Raw genomic sequence first — 20,205 nt, forward strand, 5'->3', positions numbered from 1 at the left:
TGTCTGTGTGTCTTTGTGTGTGTCTGTGTGTGTGTGTGTGTGTGTGTCTGTGTGTCTGTGTGTGTGTGTGTGTGTCTGTCTGTGTGTCTTGGTGTGTGTGTGTGTGTGTGTGTGTCTTTGTGTCTGTGTCTGTGTGTGTGTGTCTTTGTGTGTGTGTCTGTCTGTGTGTGTCTGTTTGTGCGTCTGTGTCTGTCTTGGTGTGTGTGTGTGTGTCTGTCTGTGTGTGTGTGTGTCTTTGTTTGTGTGTCTGTCTGTGCGTGTGTCTTTGTGTGTGTGTGTGTGTGTCTGTCTGTGTGTGTGTCTGTCTGTGTGTGTGTGTGTGTGTGTGTGTTTTGTGTGTGTGTGCATGTGTGTGTCTATGTGTGTCTGTGTGCGTGTGTCTTTATGTGTGTGCGTGTGTGTGATGTTGGCTATTAACAAACTGTGAATAAAACTAAACAAAGGAACAGTAAAAGTTGAGGAAAAACCAAAACGCTACCAAGTGGTTCTTATTAAAAAAGCGTGCTCTGCCCACGGTAAGATGGAGTTACCTTTGTAGATGTCGTAGGTGTTGATGGAGTCCTGAGCCTTCATCAGTGGACAGTCCTGCTCCGTCTGACAGTGGAACAGGAAGCAGTTATCCTCGCCGGCGTGCTTGTTGCCGTTGAACACCGCCATGTTGCACTTGGCGCCTTTGGAAACACAGAAAACAGAATCTGAATGTCAGATAGAGTGGTCTAAAATCTCAGACTAATCTCACCTGGTTTGACTTCCTCTGAGCAGGGGGAATGAGAGGGGGAAACACCAGAGCAGGGGGAATGAGAAGGGGAAACACCAGAGCAGGGGGAATGAAAAGCGGAAACACCAGAGCAGGGGGAATGAAAAGGGGAAACACCAGAGCAGGGGGAATGAAAAGGGGAAACACCTCTCACCTGGTTTGACTTCCTCTGAGCAGCAGGCGAGGACGCAGTCCCGCTCCGACCGGACCACCCTGGTGTCCATGGCCGTGGTCGGCTTGGTCAGCGCCTGTCTGACGTTCACGATGGCGCTCTGGTGTTGCCGGGAGAAACACGTCTCCGGCTCCACGGCAGCTGACACGGGAAGTGATGTCATCAGCAGCAGCGTTAGCGTTAGCAGCGTGGCGGCAGTGGCGAGCGGCCGTGACGACGCTGGGGGAGTCATGGTGACGGCAGATCTGCAGTATGTGATCGGAGCGGCTTCAGAGTCCACAGCAGAGAGCAGAGATCCACACCGATGCTCTGAACACACAGCAAACACACAGGAAACACAGAGTAAACACAGAGGAAACACACAGGAAACACACAGGAAACACACAGGAAACATAGAAAACACAGAGCAAACACACAGGAAACACAGCAAACACACAGAAAACACACAGCAAACACACAGGAAACACAGAGGAAACACACAGCAAACACACAGAAAACACACAGAAAACACAGAAAACAGCAAACACAGAGGAAACACACAGCAAACACAGAGGAAACACACAGCAAACACAGAGGAAACACACAGGAAACAGAGGAAACACAGCAAACACACAGGAAACACACAGGAAACACACAGCAAACAGAGGAAACACAGAGGAAACAGAGGAAACACACAGCAAACACACAGCAAACACAGACACAGCAAACACACAGCAAACACACAGGAAACACACAAACACAGAAAACAGGAAACACACAGGAAACACAGAGGAAACACAGAGGAAACACAGAGGAAACACACAGGAAACACAGAGGAAACACAGAGGAAACACAGAGGAAACACAGCAAACACACAGGAAACACACAGGAAACACACAGCAAACACAGGGAAACAGGAAACACAGAGGAAACACACAGGAAACAGAGGAAACACACAGCAAACACACAGCAAACACAGAGGAAACACACAGCAAACACAGCAAACACACAGCAAACACACAGCAAACACACAGGAAACACAGAGGAAACACAGAGTAAACACAGAGGAAACACACAGGAAACACAGAGGAAACACAGAGGAAACACAGAGGAAACACAGAAACACACAGAGGAAACACACAGGAAACACAGCAAACACACAGCAAAAAAACACACAGAAAACACAGGAAACACACAGCAAACACACAGCAAACACACAGGAAACACACAGGAAACACACAGCAAACACACAGGAAACACAGAGGAAACACACAGGAAACACAGCAAACACACAGGAAACACGGAGGAAACACAGAGGAAACACAGAGGAAACACACAGCAAACACACAGGAAACACAGAGGAAACACAGAGGAAACACACAGCAAACACACAGGAAACACATAGAAAACACAGAGCAAACACAGAGGAAACACACAGCAAACACACAGGAAACACAGCAAACACACAGAAAACACACAGAAAACACATAGAAAACACAGAGCAAACACAGAGGAAACACACAGCAAACACACAGGAAACACAGCAAACACACAGAAAACACACAGAAAACAGCAAACACAGAGGAAACACACAGCAAACACACAGCAAACACACAGCAAACACACAGCAAACAGAGGAAACACAGAAGAAACAGAGGAAACACACAGCAAACACACAGCAAACACAGAGGAAACACACAGTTAACACACAGCAAACACAGAGGAAACACACAGGAAACAGAGGAAACACACAGCAAACACACAGCAAACACAGAGGAAACACACAGCAAATACACAGCAAACACAGAGGAAACACACAGCAAACACACAGCAAACACAGAGGAAACACACAGCAAACACACAGCAAACACAGAGGAAACACACAGAAAACACACAGCAAACACAGAGGAAACACACAGCAAACACACAGCAAACACAGAGGAAACACACAGCAAACACACACAGGAAACACACAGCAAACACACAGCAAACACAGAGGAAACACACAGCAAACACACAGCAAACACAGAGGAAACACACAGCAAACACACAGGAAACACACAGCAAACACACAGCAAACACACAGCAAACACACAGCAAACACAGAGGAAACACACAGCAAACACACAGCAAACACACAGCAAACACAGAGGAAACACACAGCAAACACACAGGAAACACACAGGAAACACAGCAAACACACAGGAAACACACACGTTACTCACTTTTCATTTGACACAATAAAAAATTCTGCGAACAAAACATTTTGCGACATATCGGAAACATTGAGGTATTTTGCGATATAAAGTAAACATTTTGTGTTATATTGGAAACATTTTGCGATATAATGTAAATTTGTTGAGATATAACGTAAACATTTTGCGATATCGCGATATATCGGAAACATTTAGCAATATTTTGCGATATAATGTCAACATTTGTAGTATATCTGAAACATTTTGCGATATAATGTAAATTTGTTGAGATATAACGTAAACATTTTGCGATATTGCGATATGCAATATTTTTGCGTTGTAACGTTAACATTTCGCGATATAATGTGAACATTTTGAGATATTTTGCGATATAATGTGAACATTTTGTGATATTTTGCGATATAATGTGAACATTTTGAGATATTTTGCGATATAATGTGAACATTTTGTGATATAATGTGAAATATTTTCGATATAATGTAAAATCTTTGCAATATAATGTGACATTTTTGCGATATAATGTTAACAACTACAGTTACATAACAAACGTACTTTTTTAACACTAAACTAGGATCTTTTCCTAAACAGTAGCCAGTGGTTTTGTTGCCTGGACTATCATAAAATATCATGAGAACCTTAGTATGATGAAATGTTTTATGTGAATGTAACCTACGTACAGATGGAGCAGAAGAAGCATGCTCATAAAAGCAATATGAATTCATAAGAAGTTTGTGTCGTTAAGATGAGTTTGATGAATCCGACAAACATTCACACGAATAAACGTGATTTAAAATACTAAGAGGATAACATGTAACAACAACAACAGGAAGGTTTCTAAAGTCCGGCAGATCATCTTTACGTGACTTTCAAGAAGTTTTCAAAAAAGACCGAACACTTTGTTGGACTTTAAAGACTTTAAAGTCTCAGTGACAAGTTTCTACGTGTTTGTGACACGACCACATCTTGTTTCTACCGTCCCCGAGTCCCAGATCTGTCTCAGCTGACAACACCGGAACTATAATTAGAAAAGATCAATCAGCAGAGTAGAAAATAGAAATCTAAAAGTGGAAGCTACTCCTTCAGGAGCCGACCGAGTAGCTTCCACTTTTAGATTTCTACTGAGAGTGAACGAGGTCAGTCAGGGGTTTTTATTCATCTACAGCTCTGGAAGAAGTATTCAGATCCTTTAATGCAGTAAAAGTACTAATACCAAACTGAAAAGAATACTCTGTTACAAGTTAAAGTCCTGCAGTGGAAATGTTACTTCGGTAAAAGTCTGTGAGTATCAGGAAAATGTAGTTAAAGTATTAAAAGTTATTAAAAGTAAAAGTACTCGATGCAGAAAAAGTCAAAAACAGTGTTTAAAAGAATCAAAAAGAGCAAAACACACACACACACACACACACACACACACACACACACACACACACACACACACACACACACACACACACACGCACACGCACACGCACACTGTAAAAATGAATGTATGTAGCGGAGTAACTAAAGTAACTAGTAACTAAAGCTGTAACAGAGGAATGTAGAGGAGTAACTAAAGTAACTAGTAACTAAAGCTGGAACAGATGAATGTAGCGGAGTAACTAAAGTAACTAGTAACTAAAGCTGGAACAGATGAATGTAGCGGAGTAACTAAAGTAACTAGTAACTAAAGCTGGAACAGATGAATGTAGTGGAGTAACTAAAGTAACTAGTAACTAAAAGCTGGAACAGATGAATGTAGCGGAGTAACTAAAGTAACTAGTAACTAAAGCTGGAACAGATGAATGTAGCGGAGTAACTAAAGTAACTAGTAACTAAAGCTGGAACAGATGAATGTAGCGGAGTAACTAAAGTAACTAGTAACTAAAGCTGGAACAGATGAATGTAGTGGAGTAACTAAAGTAACTAGTAACTAAAGCTGGAACAGATGAATGTAGTGGAGTAACTAAAGTAACTAGTAACTAGAGCTGGAAGAGATGAATGTAGTGGAGTAACTAAAGTAACTAGTAACTAAAGCTGTAAAAGATGAATGTAGCGGAGTAACTAAAGTAACTAGTAACTAAAGCTGGAAGAGATGAATGTAGCGGAGTAACTAAAGTAACTAGTAACTAAAGCTGTAACAGATGAATGTAGAGGAGTAACTAAAGTAACTAGTAACTAAAGCTGGAAGAGATGAATGTAGAGGAGTAACTAAAGTAACTAGTAACTAAAGCTGGAACAGATGAATGTAGAGGAGTAACTAAAGTAACTAGTAACTAAAGCTGGAAGAGATGAATGTAGAGGAGTAACTAAAGTAACTAGTAACTAAAGCTGTAACAGATGAATGTAGAGGAGTAACTAAAGTAACTAGTAACTAAAGCTGGAAGAGATGAATGTAGCGGAGTAACTAAAGTAACTAGTAACTAAAACTGTAACAGATGAATGTAGTGGAGTAAAAAGTCCAATATTTCTCTCTGAAATGTAGCGCAGTAGAAGTAGAAAGTGGCACGAAGAGAAAAGACTCAAGTAAAGTACCTCAACATTTGGTACTGAAGTAAAGTACTGGAGTAAATGTACTTAGTTACATCGCACCACTGTTAATCTCTTAGTCTTCAGCTTTCAGTTTAAAAAAACCCCCAAAATAAGTTGTATTGAGAGCAGAAACTCACCGGGCCGACAGTGTGAGGTGTCCTCCATCAGATGCTGGCTGGATCTTAGTGTCCAGAGTCCAACGAGCCGGACTTTACCCCGTCTCCTGGTGGGAACACGCAGACATTAATTCCCCTTATCTGCTTTATGACTGCTGCAATCTGACCCACAATCAGCCGGGTCAAAACAAGTATTCAGTACCTTACTGCAGTAAAAGTACTAATACTAATACCACATCGTACAGAAAACTCTGCAAGGTAAATCCAGACAGCTAGCTAGACTATCTGGCCAATATTATTACAACCCCACCACCCAATAATTCATTCTGGACTTTTTCTGAAGTTTTTGTCGCATATTCAATGTTTTGGTTGATTTATTTGGGACAATTCTTGACGTTTTTGTTCTTCTTTCTGAGTTTTTGGTCATCTTTTCAGAGTTTGTTTTTTTGCCAATGTTTTTCACGCCTTTTCCCTTTTTTTTGGACAATTTTTCCAACGTTTTTGTCGCTTTTTCTACAATTTTTGTCTCTTTTCTCAATACATGCAGACATGTCCCGGGACCTCCCTAGATAGTTCTCAACCCCCTCACCCACCCCCCCAATGTTGAACCCAAAGTTATGCCCTTGCTATTTACAGTAAAATACCTTACAATGTAAAAACAGTATGAATACTGTGAATAAACAGTAGTTTACAGGCAAAGCTGCTACCAGTATATTACTGTAAATTAACGGTGACATATTTTACATTCTCATTTATTACTTACTTACTTCTTTGTGCAGCTATAATTTCTGCCTTTGTGTGACTGTTCGCGCGTGGGTTATTCCACCAATCACCTGCCGTACAAACGTGTCGTAGCACTGGCTTTTTAACGGTGCATACGTAGGCTATATATGTAGCCTGAACTGGGACACACAAAGCAACATGGTAGCATATACTGTTAATTAATTATTAGGCTACACATCCCCCCGCTGCACAGCTTCACGGTTGTACCTGTATCTTCACCGAGGAATCAGATTAACTCGGCGCCGCATCCATCACCCCTCCGTCGGGCAGCAGCAGCCGGATGAGTCGGTGTCTGGAAACTGGAACTGAAAAAGATCCCCAAATCACACCAGTTCAGTCCCAGTAAGCGAGCAAAATGCTTCCTCCACCCCGAGAGGACATGATTAAAATAACTGCTGCCACGATACCGAAATCCCCCCCACCCCCCTAAAAGAAACCGTGTTTTTGTCTTTTTAAATGTTCAATAATAAACGTGTCTCCGGTCTCCGTCACCGTTAAATAAAGAGGGTGAAATGGTCTCTGCGGGCTGCAGGCGACATGTTGGATCTGTTGTTAAAAAAGAGCCATAAATCCTGTCAGCAGCAGCATCTCGTGTCTGTCTCCAGGATGATGAACTACATTACATGATGGCTGGTGCGGAAGATCTGCTTCTCACCAGAGTCTGACCCATTTTAGTCTTTGTCCTCTGAAAGGGAGGGGGGGGGGGGGGGGGGAGAGATGGAGGCTGCATCCCAAAATCTATGTGCAACACACAGTTTTATTATCACTAATAATAGGCTTCAAAGGAACGCATTCAGCCTATACGCACACAAAAGAAAGCTACCTTCTTCCCTTAAAAAAAACGCAGCTTTTTAAATAAAAATTCGTTTTTATGTAAGCAGTTTATAGGCAGTCATCAATAATTAAAGAGGCTGAACATGAACAATACATATGGAGAAAAAACCCACTTCACCATGAAGGTATCTCTGCAAGACTGTTGGATGAAAGAGAGGAATAGTTTACTTTATTAAACCGTGTATGGAAATGTATGGAAGATCATTAATGTCAAGAATATAAAGAAAGATTCTATGAAATGTTAAGTCAAGATGTTTGAAAATTAAATCAAATTTAAAATAATTAAATAATTATAAATCATGACTCAAAATTGAAGTGAAAATGTTTAACAGTACTAAAGATACAAAATAAAAACTATGAAATATGAAGTCAAAATTTGACATGTTTGAAATGTATGGGGAAAAAACCTATATATTAGGAACATACAAAGTCAGAATTATGAGTTTTAAAATCAAAATTAGGAAAAAAATTAATTTGACTTACTGGGAGAAAATTAATAAAAAAAGAAAATCCACTTTTCAAAATAAAATTCCATTGACTCAAAATGTAGACTTATTATGAATGAAAATGTTTACAGTACTTACTATTAACAAGGCTATCTCATCATTTAATTTACAAGTTATTTAAAAAAATAGGAAGGAAAATGTTTCCACAACATCCGTCTGTTCTGCGAGAATAACTATATATATATATATATATATATATATAAAAAAAAAAAAATGAAACCACGGGCACCCGGTTAGCTCACCTGGTAGAGCGCACACCTATATGTAGAGGTTTACTCCTTGATGCAGCGGGCCGGGGGTTTGACTCCGACCTGCTTTGCTGCATGTCGTTCCCCCCCCTCTCTCCCTTTCATGTCATCAGCTGTCCTGTCAATAAAGGCCTAAAAATCACCCCAAAAAAAATCTTTAAAATAATAAATGAAACCACATATTTGTAAGCCGACAAAAACTGAAGTTCAGAATAACTCCGGACCCAATAGTCAAAGTTATGGACTCTTTTTTAAACATTATATTGATGCTATTTTGGAATTTGAATGAATATAAAAACACACGATGAGAAGGAAACCAACCTGTTTAATAACGCAGAGATGATGAATGTGTTACACAACACAATACAGAGACAATTTACACATTAATTATTATTCTGACAGTGAACGTGAATATACGGGAGTTCATTTCAGAGAAGGGCAGCACAATATATTGTTTATTTTATCCTCACCGTGATATCCACCGGCGCAATAAACACACCGTGAAAGGCTGCGATGCAGAAAACATCAGCAGAAAACGGCACTTTAAAATGGAACAGTCACTTTTTGTTTTTAGTGCTGCCTTTTATATTCAATCCAATGTTCAGAAAAATTATTTCCTTTCATTCGTTTTAAACCCAACAAGCAGTATGAAGAATACTGAAAGCAGCAGAACTGCAGAGCCGAGTACAATTATCTACCGCAAAAACAGGCGTCATTTACGGGTGGTGGGGGGGTTACAAGTCCCCTCAATAATCAAAACTGGCCGGTGGTTATGAAGGTTATGAGGTGTGTTTTCAACCAATCAGAGATCATCTCCCATTCCCTTTAAAAGCCAGGCGCGTTTGGACCTTGGTTATGATGGAGGATTTGCACCCTAATATTTTTATTTGTAATCTTCTGCATGTGTGTGTGTGTGTGTGTGTGTGTGTGTGTGTGTGTGTGTGTGTGTGTGTGTGTGTGTGCTGCTGTGCGTCCCTGTGTGTGTAACAAGCCTAGTGTGCGCACGCTGTGCACGAGCCTAGGAGCATTTTACTAACGCTCTGTTAAAATAACAATGAAATGCTGCGTTATTGACTTGTTGGTCAATGGAGCGATCACTTCCTGCTGCCTCAAGATAGCAATGCTCCCAGAATGCACCTGAACACACCTCCCTGTAAGACAAGCACGCCCAGAATGCACCTGAACACACCTCCCTGTAAGACCAGCACGCCCAGAATGCACCTGAACACACCTCCCTGTAAGACCAGCACACCCAGAATGCACCTGAACACACCTCCCTGTAAGACCAGCACGCCCAGAATGCACCTGAACACACCTCCCTGTAAGACCAGCACACCCAGAATGCACCTGAACACACCTCCCTGTAAGACCAGCACACCCAGAATGCACCTGAACACACCTCCCTGTAAGACCAGCACGCCCAGAATGCACCTGAACACACCTCCCTGTAAGACCAGCACACCCATGGGGCCACAGATGGGTGCAGGTGTATTTGTTATTTAAACGGCGTGGGCGCTGGACTAGCAGAGACTCCTGGGTCGGGCTTTGAGCTGTGCTGGGTGCGAGATAGGAGCCAGAGAGGTTAAATGCTGCGGCGAGCAAATGTTTTGTTGTTAAGATGTGCATACCAAACATCCCGAAACACGAGTAATGTTTTGAATCTGCAGAAAGTTTAACACAATACAGCAGATTGATTAATTAATAATATTCACATGAATAGAGACATTTGCACCATAAATTGTTGCAGAAAAATTCACCAGAATGCAGGAAATTAAGCTAAGTTTGATGCTCAAAACAAAATAATGTTGAACACAAAGTTACGCTCCTTAATCAAAAATGATGTCATTATGGCGATATTCAACAACGTTATGACCCAGATAGCTCAGTTGGTAGAGTGGGCGCCCATATGCAGAGGTTTAGTCCTCGACCCAGTGGCCGCGGGTTCAACTCCAACCTATCAGGCCCTTTGCTGCATGTCATTCCCCCCCTCTCATGTCTTCAGCTGTCCTGTCAATAAAAGGCCTAAAAATGTCCAAAAAAATAATCTAAAAAGAAGAAAAGAGTTCAGTTCTGAGATGGACTGCGCCTGTCCACACGTCTGAGAAACGAGCCGAGATCTTGTCCTCTCTTCATTCGGCGTCGGCCATCTCTACGTCATCATGTGACCCGGCTGCTCTCTTCTTCTTCTTCTTATTCTTCTTCTTGGTCGGAGCTGACGAGGACTCCGGTTTCTTCGGCGCCGCTGCTGCCGCTGCCACTTCAAGACGACAACAGAGGAAAGATTTTAGATTAACGGCTTATCTTCAGTGCTGGAACAAGTATTCAGATCCTCTACTGCAGTAAAAGTATTAATACCACACTGTAGAAATACTCTGTTACAGTTAAAGTCCTGCAGTGAAAATGTTACTGCAGTAAAAATCTGGAAATATCATCAGGAACATGTAGTTAAAGTATTAAAAGTAAAGAAGAATCCTCCTGTTGTAGAAAGTGGAAACTATCCAAACAGTTGTGTTTAATCGTCTAATCATTTCAGCTGGACTTTTTATTACAAAGAAAGAGAGAGAGAGCATTTATATCATAATTATAATATGTTTACTCATATTTTTATTATTATTACTACATCAGATGTATTTACTCCTTGTCATTTTATATGTATGTTTGTTCTTATGCTTTGGCAACACAGATGTATTTTTTTGTCATGCCAATAAAGCAACATGAAAATTGAAAAAAAAAATTTAATTGAGAGAGAGGGGGGAGAGAAAGGGAGGGGAGAGAGAGACAGAGAGGGGGGGAGAGAGAGAGAGAGGGGGAGAGAGAGAGAGAGGGGAGAGAGAGAGAGAGAGAGGGAGAGAGAGACAGAGAGGGGGAGAGAGAGGGAGGGGGAGAGAGAGAGGGAGAAGACAGAGGGGGAGAGGGAGAGAGAGAGGGAGAGAGAGACAGAGAGGGGGAGAGAGAGAGAGAGAGAGAGGGAGAGAGAGAGAGAGAGGGGGAGAGAGAGACAGAGAGGGGGAGAGAGAGAGGGAGAGAGAGAGAGAGGGGGAGAGAGAGAGAGAGGGGAGAGAGAGAGGGAGAGAGCGAGAGGGGGAGAGAGAGAGGGATGGAGAGACAGAGAGCTACTGAAAAAGCTATGTTGCTTAGAAGTACCTGAATGTATTAAAGTTTCTGTTGTTCTGATTGAAGAGACTTTTAATGGTGTTTGTGAAAGGTTCGGTTATTATCAGTCTTTATTAAAGGACCTTCCTTTGATCTAGTGCTTTAATAAAGCTGGGAATGTGATAACACAGAGACTAAAGTCATGTCTTTATTACTGCCAACACATTCTGTTATGACCAACATGTCTTATCTTTGTAATCTTGTTGCTTTCCGTTTGTTTTTATTACCAAAACGTCATTTTTATTGCTGTAATAGTCAGATTTGATGTCTAGTCTTAGTCCAACCTCACTGTTCTGAATTTATTTCCTCAAAATATTCCCACTTTAAAAAAAAAAAAAAAAAAAAAAAGATTTACTGACTTTTATTCTCAAAATAATCCAACTTTTTTTATAGCGTCCACACAGTTCAAACTATTATAAAAATCACACACAAACAAAAACCACAAAATCAGCTGATAATAAAATAAGGCCAAAGTGGCACAAATTGGATTTCTTTTTTTTTGGGGGTCAAGTGAGCAGACTTCTTCAGAAGTAGTGGGAACACTCAAATCAGATTTAGGCCACTTCCATACGTGGACCTGAATCAGACCCAGGTCTGATATCTTTCAATGCGGCCCCCGTGTGACCAACCGAGGAGGATTTGATGCGACTTTTACATCAATCTACGTCAACATCGGTCATAATTCTGCTCCGCTGGGAGTTAGCCCGAGACACAGACGGTAACATTAAAAAGGAAGACAAAACCTCTGGAGGGAATCTGCAGCCATCACTCCGCAAAAGGCCAAAATAGCCTCTCTCTCTCTCTCTCTCTCTCTCTCTCTCTCTCTCTCTCTCTCTCTCTCTCTCATTAATGTTACGGCTGCCATTACACAAACATTTAGAAATAAAAGTGAAAAAGCTTCCTTCCTCCTTAACCTCCCTAACTTTAGTTATTTAGTTAGTCATTGGTTTTGGTTGGTTGAGCATGCGGGTCAGTTGGAAACCACACAACAGTTCACACTGGAATCTGATATAGTTCACATTTTAAAAAGGTCACGTGAACAGACAAACTATAATAAAACCTAACCCGTTCATTTTGGTTGACCTGACATGCTGGGTCAGAAGGCGGGCAGTCGGACTCAATGACCAATCTGATTGGTGGAGAGCTAACCAGGAAATGACGAGCAGGATGAGCGTGACTAGAGTCTCTCAAAATCTGAGTAAAATCTCTTAAACTGACCTTTGTTGATCTGAAAGGAAGACAGATTCAGCAACTGCACGGCCTGTTTCTCTCTTAACATGTTTCGGTGAACTATTTTAGTCCGATATGAGATTGTATTTCAAACAAGACGCCATTGCCATCGGCCGGAGAAGCCAGACCCACGTGACGCGTTCGTCATTTCCGGTTTTCATTTTTTTGTATTGTGTCTCGCTCACGTGCAGAACGTACGCTCAAGTCGGCATCTCTTCGGTGAGTTCTGAGGAACTTTTTGGATAAGTTCCTCAGATTTGAGATATCGTAATATCGTGATATGAAATAAGTGTCTTTTCCTGGTTTTAAAGGCTGCATTACAGACATTAAAGTGATGTCTCTTTCTGAACTTACCAGACTGTTGTAACTGTTCTATTATTTGCTTTTACACACTTAGTCATTATATCCACATTACTGATGATTAGTTATCAAAAATCTGCTTGTGTAAATATTTTGTGAAAGCACCAATAGTCAACACTGCAATATCGTTATCGAGGTATTTGGTCAAAAATATCGTGATATTTGATTTTCTCCATATCGCCCAGCCCTACTCGGGGAGAACGATCGGTCCGACTAGCTTTACTGCTGACGGTGAACGTAGCCTAAGACTGACCAAGTATTCAACAAGCTCCCTTACTGTAGATCTAAACTGGATCCATTAATTGATGTTGTCCTCCGTTACCTTCCATGCTGGCCTTCTCCTGCTGCATGTGCTGCAGCTGTTTGATCAGCTTCCTCTTCTTCTTCCCGGAGAGCGTGATGTTCGCCCGCGCGCTCGACCTGAAACCACAAACACACAAACGTCTAACGTCACTCTGAACGGGGTTACTGCAGGTTACACACAGTCACAGCTTAACCCTTGGGTTGTCGTCCCGTTGACCGGGCAAGATGCAACTTTTAGTTTTTCTGGGTCAGAATATTACAAGTAAAACCCCAAGACACTTTAGTCACTTTTCACAAAGTTCTTCTTTTCCCTGCGGTTTTTTAAAGACATTTTTGTTGTTGTTTTTAAACCACGTTTTTGAAGCTTTTCTCCGGCATTCCTGTCACTTTCTCTGAAATGTAAAGACCTATAGTATATCACAAACGCACAGTCAGAGTTAATTGCTGTCTTGCATTAAAAGCAGTTTGCTTCAAACCAGTCGTTAGCACCTGGCTTTAACCCGAGCCCTGAGCTGCATCTCTCTAAACGGCACTTTTCCATCACAGGGTACCTGCTCCACTCGACTCTACTCTCCTTTTTAGGTTTTCCATTACGAAAAAAAGCCCATGGTACCAGCTAACAGGTACTTTATTTAGTACCACCTCAGTCCAGGTTCCAGGCGAGCTGAGGCGATACCAAAAGGTGACGTGAAAGCGACAGAGGGGGGTGTCCTGAATAAACCCGCCATTTTTAAAATAATTTAGCCAGCTGTTTGTTTTTTTTGCTGCCTCCAGCTTCAATTGAAACTAAATGAGTCTTCTGGCAACAACAACAACAAACCTTCCACGTTCGGTGTGTGTGTCGCGTTAGGTCACGGCAGTTTACTGAGGCCATACTAACAATCTGCAAAGGAAAACAGTCGAGGCAAGATGAACAGGTATGTAATGGAAAAACAACATTATTTGATAGCTCCTCATAGTTCTGTCCCTCCTCGGTGAAGGCCGTCTCAAAGCTCTTCTTCCTGCCCCGAGGACAGAGGACCTATAGGCGAGGATTTAGGGATGCATCTCATGTCGCTTAAATTGTCTCCTCGACTCCTCCACTTGCCTCCTTTCCTCTTGTCAAATCACAGGAGGAGAGAGGCAACGAGGAAATGTGTTTTAGAGAGATGAGATGTCCTCTCCTCTGAAGTAGGGTTGCCCACAAGAATATCGGAATGAATATAGATATTGACAAAATTCACATTTTGTCAACATCTATATTCATTCTGATATTCTTAAACATACAGTATATGAAAACACATAAAAATAGATTAATAGAATATCAAAACAGGTTTTCATACAACACCAGGGTTTATTTAAACACACACTTCACAGTTCACACTCTCTCTGTCCTCACACTTCTCGTTTCTTTCACTGTCTCTATGCACATCTCACAAAATACACAGAATATCGCGTACTTTTCAGTACATAACAACAAACGATATTGAGTCGATATATATCGTGCACCCCTACTCTGAAGCATCACATGAATCAGTCAGCTGTTTGGGCGGAGTTAGCAACTCCTTCAGCAGCAGAAAGTCTGCTCTCTGGACCCTCTCCTACAGCTCCTCGATGCTCCCTCCTCTGTCCTCTCGGCAGGAATCAGAGCTTGGAGACAGGCTTTATCGAGGACAGAACAACTTCTGGTTCAGCCGAGGACCGACGAGTCGAGGAGATATCAGATAAGGGTGATGAGATGCAGCTACAGAGAGCAGCCTTCCTGGAAGCCGTGCAGCTCAAGGAGTTGCTAACTCCGCCCAATCAGCTGAGGGATTCATGTGATGCTTCAGAGGAAAGGATTTCTCATCTCTCTAAAACACATTTGCTCGTTGCCTCTCTCCTCCTGTGATTTGACAAAAGGAAATGAGGCAAGTGGAGGAGTCGAGGAGGCAATTTAAGGGCCTTGAGATGCACCGCTGGATTCTCATTTTTTATACAAATTCTGGCCTGCCTACTTTTTTTATCACTTTTCCTGACTTATTTATTTTTAATGATGGCTAAGGAACCTTTTTCTGACTTTTTTGGGGCTTTATGTCGACCAGACTGTAACTACATGAGACATAATATAATAATACAGTTAACCTCCTGATGTCCTCGGGTCAAATCTGACCCAGTTTCAAAAGTTTCTATATCAGAAATTTGGGTTTTCTTTCAAACAAATTTTAAAACAAAATAATGTTGTAGGTTCCCTACAACGCTCTTCACGAGTTAAATAAAGGATCGGTTCACTACTTTCATTGAATTTGGGTGTTTGATTCAATTTTATAGCATTTAAAGAAAAATGTATCAAAGAACGTTGAAAAACGTAGGAAATTTTTTTTCAAAATAGTGACAAAAAACGTCCGGAAAAAAGTGACTAAATGTCGGGAAAATCTTCAAAAATGCCAGGAAAAATGACTAAATAATTCTAAAAAATTAACAAAAACATCGGAAATAGAGACAAAAACGTGGAAATGCTTAACAAAAACGTCAAAAAAGCGCAGAAAAATACATACAAACTTTTTAAAAAGTGACAAAAGTGTTAAAAAAAAAAAAAGACAACCAAAATGTTTTTTTTACATTTTGAACCAGAAAAACTAAAAGTGGCTGCAGGTCGACAGGGAAGACAACACAAGAGTTAAAGACATCTGACTTCTCTCTTAAATAAAAGCCTGTCATTAAACTGTACACGTCTGGCCCTTAGTGAAGACCTAAACTTTAAAATGGCGAGGTTAAACCCTGCACATGAAGAAAGCCTGCCCTGCTGTAGCGTCAGAATATAAACGGAGGTTTCACTGACTTTCTCTTCTTCAGGTGATGGATGGTGATGAGTCCCTCGTCGACCACGGCTCCGACTATCAGGCGTCTCTTCCTCTTCTCTCTGCTCAGAACTCGCCGCCGCTTGTTCAGATTCCTGCCGAGTTCCTGCAGGGCAGAGACAAACCAAATCAGCAAAAACCTAAAATCAACAACGGGACGGATTCATGTTCACAGCTAACAGATCCAGAGTTGACCCTGAGGCCGGTTTCACACTGCCTGCGTGGTGTTTTCAGTGTCTTTACCCACCAAAACGCTGCTGCTGCGAGCCTTGTCTGGACACATGGATGTTTCCCATAAACATAAATATATTCTGATCTGATCACAGCAAAGACAACATCGGCAGTATTGGCGGTAAAATAGGCTCCAGAATATTTCCTTCTGGATTGCCAGGTGACATATTAGAAAATAGACTTTCAAACATCAACATGTCATTTATTAATATGTATTTGTGTCTAAATGACGTATAAACATCTTTTCCTATTCTATGTTGTCTGGAAACTCTTCCAACACGCTTGAATGTCGCGTGAAAAATATGCGTCAGTAGGGTTGGTTATCGTTTGGATTTTTACAATTCCGATCACGAATCGGTAATTTTAAAAACGATTCCGATTCCTAAACAGATTCTTGAAATCTGTTTAGGAAATTCAGTAGACACATTAAGTGGAACCGAAACGAAGACCCGAAATTTGAGTTCTAATCCGGTCCGATTCCATCCGGTTGCGTAGGAATCGGTTCCACAGTGGAACCAGGTTTCGGTACCCAACCCTAGGCGTAGAGATGGTCCGATACCATTTTTTGCTTCCCGATACCGAGTACCGATACCTGAACTTGTGTATCGCCCGATACAGAGTACCGATCCGATACCAGTGTGTCATATATTTTATTATGTTTACTAACTGTATACTACTATCCCTGTATGGATGTGATATTATTTCTATCTTTGTGAAACATGAACAAACACAAACAATGAATGCCACAGAACTTTCTTTTATTCTCCAGTTTGACAGTCAGTTATAACGGAAAAAGAACATAAATAATCTACTTTAACATAGATTTTCTTCAGGGCTTTATTACGTGGTATCGGATCGGTGCATAAACTCCAGTACTTCCCGATACCGATACAGATACTGGTATCGGTATCGGAACATCTCTACCTAGGCGTCGGTCCTATTTCTAGCATGCACGCGTTTTCGTTGCAGCTCGAGCCATGCCTGAGACGTGCGTGTCACGCAGCCAGTGTTCACGCTCTAACCGGTTACCACGGGAGCCGAAATATAAACGGACACGCCACGCAGCCAGTGTGTAACCGGCCTAACCGACACGCTGCCCTAGAGGTCAGCTGTTTGTTGTTTTTTCTGCGTTTTATTTTTACGATGTTAAGATTCCTGCCGAGTTCTTGAATGGCGACAACGAAAAACTAGTGGTGCACGATATATCGGCCGCCGATTATAATATCGGCCGATATGGTCATTTTTTTAACACATCGGTATCTGTTTGATGTCAAATTATATATAACTATATAAATATTAATATTTTCTTCTGAAAATCTGATGACAGTCATATTTTGCACACAGGTAAAGGTGCCCAATATCAGTCATTTCGGAAAATAAATCACAAAAGTAAAAAAGAAAATGCGTTTTGTAAAATAGTTTTTTATTCGATTATCATAAAAAATTGTTTTCTATACAGAGATATCGATATCAGTAAATATCAGTATCGGCCATAACAGCAATATTAATATCTGTTATCGGCCACAATTTCACATCGGTACATCACTGCCTAAAACAACGACAGGACACGGCCACTTTCATACAAGATGTAGCAACACTTAACACGGTTTCCTGGTTGAACGACGCGTTTCCTCTGATCGCTGTGAAACGGCTTTGATATGTTGTCTCTAGTTTATTGGCTGTGTCTCAGCTGAGAAGGGTCTATAAACTCCTGGTAATAAAAAGGGTGTTCAACGCACCCCCGTTTCAGTTTTATTAAAAACGTGTTTCTACATTTTGTCTGAAAGATAACAGAACACATGTAGTTTATAAAATCTCATGTTTGATTCTAAAGTAAACTAGCCGACAATATAACGGACTACAAGTCACGCTGAGATGATGAGACCATTAAACACACAAGTGGTTGGATCCTTTACACAGATTGTGTGTGTCTGTGTCTTTCTCTGTGTGTGTGTTTGTCTGTATATATATATGTGTGTGTGTGTGTGTGTGTGTGTGTGTCTGTCTATATATATATATGTGTGTTTGTCTGTATATGTGTGTGCGTGTGCGTGTGTGTGTGTGTGTGTGTGAGGATTCTTCTTATCTTTTAATACTTTAACTACATGTTCCTGATGATACTTACACACTTGTACTGCAGTAACATTTTTCCCTGCAGGACTTTAACTGTAACAGAATATTGTTACAGTGTGGCATTAGTACTTTTACTGTTTACGTTAGCTCTCCTTGCTAACCGCTAACGTTAGTAACGTGTTTACGTTAGCTCTCCTTGCTGCCCAGTTATGATGACAACACACGGCGTTTACGCGTCTTCTCATTTACTTTTATTTACTTTAACTTCATCATCTTATAGTTCATATAAAATAGAGTTTATTACCGTTTTCGGCCTGTTTATTTTCCCTCCTGGAGGAGACATGCTGGTCCTCGTGGGGAGAATGGATGATGCTTCTTCTTCTACTGTTTTAACACTCACCGTCAGATCTTCGGACCGGCGACTCTTTACTGCCCCCTCAGGTCTCTACACACATTACAGCCAGGACTCTTTACTGCCCCCTCAGGTCTCTACACACATTACAGCCAGGACTCTTTACTGCCCCCTCAGGTCTCTACACACATTACAGCCAGGACTCTTTACTGCCCCCTCAGGTCTCTACACGCATTACAGCCAGGACTCTTTACTGCCCCCTCAGGTCTCTACACACATTACAGCCAGGACTCTTTACTGCCCCCTCAGGTCTCTACACACATTACAGCCAGGATTGAGCCTATGATTATGAATAGAATACAAAATAAATAAAAAAAATGACAAGATAAATACAATTAATATATTTTTTTAAATAAAAAAATGAAATAAAAAATAAATAAATAAACTTCCACCTCAGGTCTGTCCACACATTGCAGCCATGCTTAGCAATACAAAATAATGATAGTAAACATTTATTTAATAAAAATAATAATATTAATAAAAATAAAAAAATAAAATAATAATAATAATAATAAATACATAATAAAGATATATGAAAATAAAATAAATAAATAAGAAATACATGAAACAAATAAACCTAAATAAAATAACAAATAACATAATTTGCCCTGTTTTGCTAAATTCTTTAATAGCCATCTATTAAACTATAACATCTTTTTGTCAAGAAGATTTTCAGAGTTGTCAGATTTTCTGGTAGGCTACTCTTTGGTCCCTAGTAGTTGAATTAAGAGTATATTTGAAAATCTACGTACTGTTCATGTTAACCCCCGCACTTGGTCTTAAGTAGTAATAGACAAGTATTTGCAACAATTAAATATCACCATATCTGAAACCTTGGTCGCTGGTTCAAGTCCCCATACGGACCAAAGTATGGTGGTGGACTGGTAGCTGGAGAGGTGCAAGTTCACCTCCTGGGCACTGCCAAGTGAGGGAGCTGCCCATGGAAAGGCGCCCGAGCAGTTGGGGGTTCAGTGCCTTGTTCAAGAGCACCTTGAACAAGGCATTGAACCCCCAACTGCTCGGGGCGCCTTTCCATGGGCAGCTCCCTCACTCTGACATATCTCCATTAGTGCATGTTTGTAGGTACTAAGCATGTGTGTGTAATTCAGGCCTCAGTGAAAAACATTGTAATTTCCCCTTGTGGCATTAATAAAGTATACATTATTATTATTATTATTATAAAATGTACAATAAAAGGCAAATGTGATGCCATCAGGTTCTTAGTGTGACACCGCTTGTTAAATTTAAGCAGGTATATGAAAATAGCTCCTCACCACTTTTTATTACATTTTTGGGAGGATGATTGGGATTGATTCATTAAATAAAGTATGAACAGCCAGTGCCTACTGATGTCTGGCAATACAAAACTAACAAATACTACAAAGTTGTGCATTTCCTTTTGGCTACTCAAACAAACAGCAAAGGAGATCAGTGCTTGATTAGTGTGGCCTTACCTTCTTCTGTACTGATTGGGTGATTAGAGTTCAAATCTATTGGTTGTG

General features: G+C 40.9%; 2 protein-coding genes across 2 annotated transcripts in view; both read right to left on the bottom strand.

The window, feature by feature from the left end:
- Positions 1-20,205, bottom strand: part of LOC114550445 (NLR family CARD domain-containing protein 3-like) — a 689,968-nt gene that overhangs the window by 653,458 nt on the left and 16,305 nt on the right. The gene's annotated exons all lie outside the window — the stretch shown is intronic.
- Positions 10,111-18,718, bottom strand: c4h11orf98 (chromosome 4 C11orf98 homolog). The gene is made up of 4 exons (XM_028571241.1): positions 18,596-18,718; positions 15,969-16,093; positions 13,188-13,285; positions 10,111-10,379 (listed from the first exon to the last, which is right to left on the bottom strand). Exons 1-4 carry the CDS (start codon positions 18,632-18,634, stop codon positions 10,252-10,254), a joined length of 390 nt encoding a protein of 129 aa, XP_028427042.1. The 5' UTR covers positions 18,635-18,718; the 3' UTR covers positions 10,111-10,251.

The sequence above is a fragment of the Perca flavescens genome, chromosome 23, assembly GCF_004354835.1.
Source record: "Perca flavescens isolate YP-PL-M2 chromosome 23, PFLA_1.0, whole genome shotgun sequence".
Lineage (NCBI taxonomy): Eukaryota > Metazoa > Chordata > Actinopteri > Perciformes > Percidae > Perca > Perca flavescens.